Source organism: Cydia amplana, chromosome 23 (assembly GCF_948474715.1).
Source record: "Cydia amplana chromosome 23, ilCydAmpl1.1, whole genome shotgun sequence".
Classification (NCBI taxonomy): domain Eukaryota; kingdom Metazoa; phylum Arthropoda; class Insecta; order Lepidoptera; family Tortricidae; genus Cydia; species Cydia amplana.
Window position 1 is genome coordinate 1020809 of NC_086091.1, and position 10708 is coordinate 1031516.

The 10708-nt window shown below is 43.5% G+C and overlaps 1 protein-coding gene across 1 annotated transcript; it reads left to right on the forward strand.

Moving 5' to 3' along the window:
• The first annotated feature begins 5416 nt into the window (after positions 1-5416).
• On the forward strand, positions 5417-7636 carry LOC134658616 (uncharacterized). Its single transcript, XM_063514267.1, has one exon. The coding sequence runs from the start codon at positions 5417-5419 to the stop codon at positions 7634-7636; it is 2220 nt and encodes a 739-aa protein (XP_063370337.1).
• The last annotated feature ends 3072 nt before the right edge of the window (positions 7637-10708 follow it).

Here is a 10708-nt window from a genome sequence, read left to right on the forward strand (position 1 = left end):
AAAAATGTTAAACTCGAGACAGCGTAAGACGATCACGTGACCGTAAGATTTAGATGGCATTTAAATAAATAAAGAAAAACTCAATGACATTACATGAAAATTTGTTTATTGATTTAAATGCTATCTAGTGAGTTTCGCTTTAACTGGTATTAATATAGCTCGAGTACAAACAGTGATGTGCTTTAGGGGTTTCAAGTAATTAACGCTAACGCTAGATGGCGTCAACCTCAATTATACATAGTGCATTTTGCACTAGTCATTGTGTTTTCAGTTTTCACTTCTGCTGGCACTCCCTAAGTGCAACCCGTTGTTTTTTTTATACAGGGTGCGGGGCGGGTTATTCCATATATTTTTAATGTAAAATGAGTTACCAACTTGCTACATCAATATAAAATGACAACACAATTTTTGACGATCGGTCTGGCCTAGTGGGTAGTGACCCTGCCTGTGAAGCCGATGGTCCTGGGTTCGAATCCCGGTAAGGGTATTTAATATTTATTTGTGTGATGAGCGCAGATATTTGTTCTTGAGTCATGGGTTTTTTCTATGTATTTATGTAATTAAATATTATATAGGAGTATATCGTTGTCGATATTCGAGAAAAAACTAAAGCAGATATTGTTGGACATGGCGTGCTATAGTATTGACGAATTCGTTAACTGCTACAAGTCACTGACCCATCTACACAATTATAAAATAAATTATTTTAAGTAGAGGAAACATCCGCATTGCATGATATTGTAATTTGTGATATTACCAGTGTACCTAATTAATAATAATGTATAAGTACTTATAGGATAAGAAAATTACATGTAAATCTTTTTATATTTTTATCAATAAATGATCTATCTATCTATCGAGTACCCACAACACAAGCCTTCTTGAGCTTACTGTGGGACTTTGTCAATCTGTGTAGGAATGTCCTATAATATTTATTTATTTGTTATTTATTAATAAAACTTTATTATTGGGACATAAAAAGAAAAAACTAAACAATAAAACTAAACTACATGCATTATAAAACTTAATTAACTGTAAAATTAAATAAGTTTATTTATAAGATTATTATCTTATAAATAAACTGTAAAATTAAATAAGTTTATTTATAAGATTATTATCTTATAAATAAACTTATTTAATTTTACAGTTAATTACACGTCGTAGATATATGGAGGCCTATTCAGATAGCAATTTCTTCTACAGCTGTCAACGGTTTCATTTGATAGCTGACAGTTTATATCCATAACCGTTTCGTAACAAGGTTATAAAGTTCGAATCGTCCTCTTGGTTATCTGGTTTAATTTGTCTATTTATTTTAATAATAAAACAACTTCCGGTTTTTCATGATTCGGTTCCCAAACTAACTCATTTTCAATTTAATAATGGAGTACTTAGAGTAAATATTTTCATTAATTTTCAATGATGATAATGAAATAAAGGGCCTATTTTAGATTTAAGCTAGTTATTAATTTATTTTAGTAATACCACTCTTTATCTTGTTTGTAAATAAATGGTTTTTTCTTAGAAATCAATTAAAATTTTACATAAATTACCCTACACAAATTTAAATCCTTCGAGTAACGAGGGGTTCTTAAAATATTTAATATTTAATAATATTTAATATAAATAGAGCAATGTTAAAATTCAGGATTTTTTTTCTATACTCCATATAACGTCACTCTCTATTTAACGAAAACTCTTTATAACGTCAAAAAGTGTTCGGTCCCTTGAGTGTCGCTAATGTCGCTATATAAGTATACAACTTTACACTGTATTTAGAAAACTATTACATTTTGATATTCATAACTAGATCACAATGTTAGCACTTCAGTTCCTCGACCCTGACCGTTGAATCTCGAACTTTTGGTATTAAAGGTGAACGAATTACCTCTTTAATTGGCGATATATCCGGTTCACGAATTAATTAATTACACTAAATATTTTTTATACATGTTAACATGATTTCTACGAAGGCCCTAATAAAATGTACCTAACATTACGAATACTCTACAATCGGTTTAATGCAAGCATTTGTACTAGTTTTATGTTCATATTTTTGCAATTTTATAATTTTATTTATTTAAGTCTGGCCATCTCAAGAGGTAACACTGCCAGTCTTCTGGGCACCATAACACATGATGGACCTGAGAAGCATTTTTTTATTTATATATAAGTTGATTTTAAGTTTTATATAACAGGGGCCCGTTTCTCAAAAGCTTGTAACGTGCTTGTAACTTGTAATACAAGCGGATGTCACTTTTTGACAGCTTTTGTTAGAAAGGGACTTCCACTTGTATTACAAGTTACAAGCTTTTGAGAAACGGGCCCCAGGTAGTTAATATTAGGTAGTGATTATTTAGTTCATTTAAGCTTTATTTACTGTAAGTACATATATTGACGTTTTACGTTGTCCCAATAAATTTATATAAGTAATATTTGGTAGTATGTATCTTTTTGGCTATGTAATATATGTATTTTTTTTGTTTATTAAAAGGCAACTTTAAAATCTATAAAAATAATTTTAATTTTCTTTTTTTGTTTAACACCAATTTTATGCAAATGAAGTACCTATACTTAAATATAAGAAAAACTTCGAACCAAAAAGGGCTCGGGGGTTCGAAAACAGCTTGAATTAATATGTTTCTAGAATCTTTAAAGTGATAACTTTCTGGGTACAAATATTTTAACCAAGAAAAAACAGCGAGAAAAAAAGTGACCATTAAATATAATATCAGTAGGTATAGAGAATCCTAAAAATATAACAAATTTACGACAAAAAATTGATGAATGTCCTACAAAACATATATTTAATATCCATTAGTGTTTGACCGGAAACGAGCGCCATGTTCATACTCGGAGAAGATAAATCATCTAAGTTAGTGATTATGTACCAATTTAGTAATATATGTTTTGATTATTTTTGTTTAATGTGTTTTTTAAATAATATTACACCGTAATCCATCAGTAGACTGTGACAAGGATAAACAATAATAGCGCTTTCGCTGCTACTCTTACTGAAAGATACATAAGACTATCCCGTTCGGTCATTTCCTCCCACCCCTCATGCCTGATCCAATCCAGTTATACTAGATTTATGGTACAATCAACTGCAGACTGCAGCTGACTGTACATAATACCTACTATCAAACTCCTAAACAAACTATCTTTCATATTATTAACTCTATTATGTAACCCACCAACGATTTACTTTACAAATCTCTTATTTCTATTTACCCACTTTCGAAAGCACAGCTTATACTGAAAATCATAAGGTTGCATTTGCAAAATACAATAAAGGAAGATGTATCATTTTGAAGACTATACTACACTGTAGTGCATATGAAGACGATTCAGTTTTTGCCGTTAGGTCGAGGTTACCGTCCAAAACAAAAAAGTCTTAAGTACTGCTAGATCTAAAGCTTGCTATACAATTGTGAATCTTAAGCCCGGGACGTAAGGTTTAAAACTTATACTTATTTTTTACAACCATTAACTTATTACGTTTTTAAAGATGGCTTCTCGTGTCACTGGATGGTCTTATATGGGAGAAAGCCAGCAAAAAGTTGATGTTTATTTTTAGATAGCCTTTTATATACGTAGTTGTGTGTGACCTTAGTTTTATAGGAATTTAAAAGTTAAATAAACATTTTGAATGTTTATTTCGGCTTCTCTGTTGTTTACCGCCATTTAAAATATAACAATAACTGCTAAAGTCTATTTTTTTATTCCGTACACTGAAATGACATTTCATAGTATGAACATCATGTGTCATCTCATACTATGAAATGACATTTTAGTCTACCGAATAAAAAAATAGACTTTACCTATGCTATATATGTAATAGAGTATGGTGCCCAATACATTCCACGACTGAAGAGTCTTTCCGAACAAACTCTAGTAATAATTGAAGTAAGCAATAATCAGGCAAAATTGACATAATTTGGTTATACATGGAATTTTAAGTCGGATGTCGTGGCCTAAAATTTAAAATCAATAAGTTTCCTTAAATATTACGTACGCAACAATTGATAAATAAATCAGAATAATCTTAATAGACATACATTGTTGTCTATTCGAACTATAAAAAGTTGTGGTTGATTTGATGTCAAGTACATACTTGCAATTTGTTAGATCGAATCGGTTTCCTCGTTCCTCATCTAAACGTCAGATAGCAGTGGTTTCAAAAAAAAATGCACCCTCTACTTCCACTAATTTTTGAAATAAAAAGTAGCTTTCTTTAAAATATAACCAGGAACGTGCTAAATCACAGTTTGTAAATGGCAACATACAGCATAACACCGACCCATGATTGCCGTGCCCAAGTGTCATAATATTAAATTAAATATCAATTTGTCATAGTTCCCGATCATACGAGTAATTACTGTTGAGTTAACGGTATGGGAATCCGAAGAGGGACGGTCAAGGCGGTTTAGGGTTAACAGCTTTGACACACTGACATTCGTTGACAGTGACACTTGGCATCATCTTCCTCGCGTTGTCCCGGCATTTTTGCCACCGCTCATGGGAGCCTGGGGTCCGCTTGGCGACTAATTCCAGGAATTGCACTAGTTTTTACGAAAGCGACTGGCATCTGACCTTCCAACCCAGAATGTAAACTAGGCCTTATTGAGATTAGTCCCGGTTCCTCACGATGTTTTCCTTCACCGAAAAGCGACTGGTAAATATCAAATGATACTTCGTACATAAGTTCCAAAAAATTCATTGGTACGAGCCGGGGTTCGAACCCGCGACCTTCGGATTGCAAGTCGCACGCTCTTGCCGCCAGGCCACCAGCGACAGTGACACATGGCAGCATTTCTAAATGACATTCGTGACAATTTGACAAAACGACGATTTAACATGGAATTGCAAATGTATTTGACGTTAATAGTATGAGTATCACACGATCAAAAAGGTGTTAAGGCCGAATCACACTAGTTGCATGTTCTGCGAAGGTGTATTTGGGATTCCTTTTGGGATTCGCATGGGATTATAATCAATAAGCTACCTGGCAAATAGGTAATTGGACAGTATACTATATCATCTGATATGAAAAAGAAAAAATGTCAAGACCTTCAGTGCCCAGGGCTGGGATCGAACCAACGTCTCCGTCAACGTCAATGACCGAAGATTTATATGCAGATTGGTATGCAGGTAGGTAAGGTATGCCCCCCCTTGTGCTGCCACCTTGCTGTGGTGGGGGGGCTTGCGTGTCCTCTTGATCCCTAAGGCTATATCGGCAGGGATACCCATACCGAGCAGGCTTAGGAGGAGGGACCAGACAAAGAGCAGCACTTCCCGGCGGGGCCCGCCAGGGCCTGCCAGGCGGGATGGGTACGTCTAACACGTCGGACGTGCTGACAGGGGAGCCCAGCCCTGAAAAAAGGGACGAAGATGTGGAGCATCGAGAATCAAGATGAATAAGGACGATTGCGAAAAAGGTCCCCAGGCGGGTCTCCAAGAGGAGGAATCCCGCACACTCGCTTCGGCGGGTGGCAGCCCTACGTACTCTGGGGTGGGCAACAATCGCCTCGTAGGTCGGCAGACTGTCGACCTTCGTGAACACGACCATGGCACTACAAACTTGGACCTAGATGATACTGCTTCTGATAAGGATTTAGATGATACGGAGGAGGAGGCCTGCGACCCGAAGTCGTACGCCAGCACCAGCGACGTTGGCTTTGTTGTTAAGATTGGAGCTAGCGGGAAAGGCCGCCGGAAAAGGAAAATCCTCGCATCTGGCCCTGGGACTGAGCAGGGACATCCGCCGGCTAAAGTTACGACTGCTCGTCGGGGCAGAGCTAGTCGAGGGTCGGCTATTACTCGAGCTAGAGCCGAACTAAAAAAGATGGAGTATGAGACTCGTGAAAGGGAGTTTGAGAAGGCTCTCCACGCTCGAGCCTACAAGAAAGCGGTGCCTAAACCAATTCTCCATTCGGAGAACTCAGAGGAGATCGCAGAGAATACCCAAAGGCTACGGGAGACGGCAGCAGAAGAATGCAGACCTGACGACGCTCGTAAAACTGGAGATGACATTATTGAAACTGTCCGCAAGGCAGCAATTAAAGTGATAGAGGAGACGGGGAAGTCAAAAAACCTGAACGGGCAAGTTCATGGCCGTATCAAGGCAGCATGCCTTGAAATAACTAAAGCTATGGACGAGCTTGCAACCCGCGAGGAGAGCGACGAGTTGCGGGCATTGAAGGCAGATAATAAGAGAATGCGAGAACAGCTTGCGCACCTTCAGACTGAAACGAAAGCTCTACGCACGGCGTTCTCTGAAAGGAGAAACCCAACACAAGCATCACCCCCCGGTGAACACCCAGAAGCGGTAAAAGATATTCTCAAGGAATTCAAAGAGGAACTGAAAAATGAATTACTTAGAACGCTGGGCGAAATAATTAATGTCCGTATTGGAGAAATTGCGAGCCGTCTTCCTCCAGGGCCAATTCTCCGCCCACCCTTAGCGGCTGACAAGAATAGGCCTTTTAGTGGTACCAGACAGCATGAGGGTGTAGCGCCTGAGATTAATAGCACACCGCCTACACTAAACACAACACGTGTTGCAAATGGTGACAAGGCAGCTCCCGCTGAAAATAGGCAGACTTCTACAGGGGCCACTCTGATGCCCCCGGCCAGGCCTGGCCCTGCGACTGTCCAGAAATATAAGAGGGTAACAGTTGAGCGGGAGTCCTCGAGGCCCAATCAACCATCGCCTCCGCCGCCGGCAGAAGAACAATGGAACAACGTTACTGGTAAGAAGGCAAAGAGGAAGGCTAACAAACCTTCCCCACGTGCCTCAAATAAGACCGCACCTAAGCCAACACCAGGACAAAAGAAATTGGCAATCCCAAAAACGGCCGCAGTAGTAGTAGCACTTAAGCCGGAATCCAAGCTCACTTATGCGGATATTATGAGTAAGGCAACTACATCGTTTCGCCTTGAGGAGCTAGGATTAGAACATGTCAGTATACGAAAAACTGCGGACGGCGCTCGTATTATCGAGGTTCCGGGAGCCGACAGTGGCAGGACAGCTGACGCTCTGCGTGATAAAATGGAGCTTATCATCGGCGGGGATGCTAGAGTATACCGTCCCATCAAAATGGGGAAAATACGTATCTCTGGGCTAGATGAGACGGTCACTACTGAGGAAGTGGGAAAAGTCGTTGCGGAGAAAGGCAACTGTTTAGTTGAGCAAGTCAAAGTGGGAGATATCAAGATGGGGCCCCTGGGCACTGGTGCTACACTGGTTCAATGCCCAATAACGGCAGTTAATACATTAATTGCTGCTCGCCGCCTGCTAGTGGGATGGTCAGCTGCTCAGGTCCGGGCGCTTGCACCGGAGCCCCTGCGGTGTTACAAATGTATGGGCACCGGGCATACTCGTGCACTATGCCCATCACTAGTGGACAGGGGTGACCTATGCTATAGGTGCAGTAAGCCTGGCCACCAGATGAAAAACTGCACGGCCACTCCGTTTTGCGCTGTATGCCACCATGCTAAGCGTTCTGCTGAACATACTATGGGGGGACATACTTGCAACCCTCCGAAGATTAGAGGAGTCGATGTCGCTGCTAGGACCCCAGCGGCCAATAAAGAGGGCATAAACGACGCGGATAATATCATGGAAACGTAAATGGCTGCACACCTACTACCTCAACAATCACTAGAGGTGTTGCAATGCAACATAAACCACTGTCTCCGCGCGCAGGATCTGCTAATGCAGAACATAGCGCAATGGGGCATAAACGTGGTGGCTATAGCGGAGCCCTATTATATCCCTCCGCTACCACATTGGGCCGGGTCTTCGGACAACAGGGTGGCCCTAGTAGTGCCAGGGTCTGGTGGTGCCCCACCGCTAATATGCACTGAGAGAGGGCAGGGCTACGTGGCGGCCAAATGGGGGAATATTATTTTGATCGGGGTTTATTTCTCCCCCAACCAACCACTTATTGCCTTTGAACGGTTCCTCGGAGAGCTCGAACGTATATTGGGAAGGGCGGCACCAGCGCAAGTTATGCTGTTGGGAGATCTCAACGCAAAGAGCGTGGCGTGGGGCTCACCCAATACAAACCCTAGAGGAGCAACACTCACCGACTGGGTGGCAGCGATGGGTCTAATTGTGCTTAACCAGGGTAACGCCAATACTTGTGTACGGCGGCAGGGTGGATCTATCGTAGACGTATCGTTTGCGACTCCTGGAATTGCTGAGCGTGTAGCAGATTGGCGTGTCCTGGAAGACACTGAGACTCTCTCAGACCATTTGTATATTAGGATGAAGGTCTCACGTGTACCGGGAGCCGCTATACCTGGAGGACACAGCAGAAGGGGGAGAACGTTCCCAAGATGGTCGCTGACCCAAATGGACCGTGCTATGGCAGACGAGGCTGCTATGGTGGAAGCCTGGGGTGCTCCACCACCAGCTGAATTGGGAGTTGAAGAGCGAGCGATGCGTTTTCGGGCATCTCTAACAGCGGTATGCGATGCGGCTATGCCCCGTGTTAGACGAACACCAGCCAAAAAGCAGGTATACTGGTGGTCCGTGGAAATTGCGGCCCTGCGTACTGCTAGTAACAGAGCCCGCCGAGCATACAGCCGTTGCAGGAGAAGGCGACATACAGAAGAAGAAGAGGAGATACTCCATGCTGCCTTAAAGGTTGCGAAAGAGGCTCTCACACTGGCGATTGCTAAACGCAAAGACGAGGCAAAAAGGGAGTTCCTAAATACGCTGAACCGGGACCCGTGGGGGCGCCCATATAAAATGGTCAGAAATAAAATTAAGTCTGCACCCCCAATGAACTCTCTTGAGCCGGAACTCCTCAACAGAATCGTCGAAGGACTCTTTCCTCATGTCCTAGATTTTGCTCCTCCCATAATGAGTGCCCCTGACGAGGAGCCGGCGGGCCCCCTAGTCACCCCATTGGTCACAGATGCCGAGATGGAGTGGGTGATTGACCGCCTTCGAGGTTGCAAAAAAGCACCGGGGCCAGACGGAGTTCCTGGTAAAATACTACCCCTGGCGATGAAGCACCTTGGTGGCCGACTGAAAGACCTCTTTGATGATTGCTTTAGGGAGGGTCGCTTCCCAAGGTGCTGGAAGGAAGGAAGGTTGTGCCTGTTGAGGAAAGACGGGCGACCCGCTGATTCGCCATCTGGATACCGCCCACTAGTGCTACTGGATGAGACAGGGAAGGCCTTTGAACGTATCCTAGCTCTCCGTATTACCCGGCACTTACGGGAGACAGGACCAAACATCAGTGACAGGCAGTATGGGTTTCGCGAAGGACGCTCCACCTTGGATGCGCTGAGCTCCCTTAAAGAGTTTTGCAACCAAGCAAATGAAAAGAGAGAGGGCGCAGTTGCAGTTTCATTAGACATCGCCAATGCCTTTGGAACCCTACCTTACGCGGTGATCAAGGAGGCGCTACGTTACCATCGGGTCCCCCCTTATCTGAGAAAAGTCTTGGAACATTACCTGAGCGACAGGGTAATACTCTATGAAGACCAAGGGGGTCAGCGTCAGAGGGCGATGCTCTGCGGGGTTCCACAGGGGTCAGTGCTGGGACCTCTGTTATGGAACCTCGGCTACGACTGGGTGATCAGGGGGACCCAGCTTCCCCGCATGGTCACAATTTGCTATGCAGATGACACGATGGTGGCAGTGCGGGGAAGAGAGTTAGAGGAGACCCTAAGAAGAGCTGCGGTAGCAACAGAGCTCACAGTAAACCGCATAGGGCTCCTGGGACTCAATGTAGCGCTATCAAAAACTGACGCGATAATTTTTGGACGTGGCTGGAAGGTACGTGCCGATACACATATTCTTGTGGCAGGGGAGGTTGTCCAAATCAAAGCGAACTTAAAGTATCTCGGCCTCGTTCTGGACCGCAAATGGAATTTTGAGGAGCATTTTAAAAAGCTGGCTCCTCGAATTGTGGGAACGGCATCGGCATTAAGCGGGCTACTACCTAACATAGGTGGTCCAAGTATCCTATGTAGGCGCCTGTATACGGGCGTTGTCCGCAGTATGGCGCTGTATGGAGCACCTATATGGGCAGACCGGCTATCGCAAGATAATAAAGCCCTCCTCCGTCGACCGCAAAGAGTGGTGGCCGTACGAGTTATACGGGCATATAATACGGTGTCACATGCGGCGGCATGCATTTTAGCAGGCACCCCACCATGGGAGCTAGACGCTCAGGTGCTGGCAGAGCGCTACCGTGTGAGGGCCGATGCTAGAGTGCGTGGCGAGCGCCTGGATGCGGAGGAAGCAGAGCGGGCCCAGCGGCTTGCGACAGACCGCCTGAAGGAAAGGTGGAAAAGTTCACTGGAGGATTCCCCGTATGGAGTCCGCACCATACGGGCAATCCTCCCATCATTAGACAAGTGGGTAGACAGGAAACATGGAGTCCTTACTTATAGGCTCACGCAGGTAATGACCGGGCATGGTTGCTTCGGTCATTACCTGCATAATATTAAGCGGGAACCAACTCCGGCTTGCCATGAGTGCGGAGATCCTGACGACACAGCGCAACACAATTTAGAGGTCTGTAGTAGTTGGGCAATGGAGCGACAGCACCTAATAAACAGTGCAAGAATTACTGGAGGGGACCTCTCGCTGCGAAACGTTGTTACTGCAATGCTGCGCAACGAGAGGTCCTGGGACGCAGTAGCTTCCTTTTGTGAAACAATAATGTCACAAAAGGAGGCA

What these genes read in the sequence shown, in the direction of transcription:
- LOC134658616 (XM_063514267.1), top strand. Translation starts at nt 5,417, where the DNA reads ATGAATAAGGACGATTGCGAAAAAGGTCCCCAGGCGGGTCTCCAAGAG.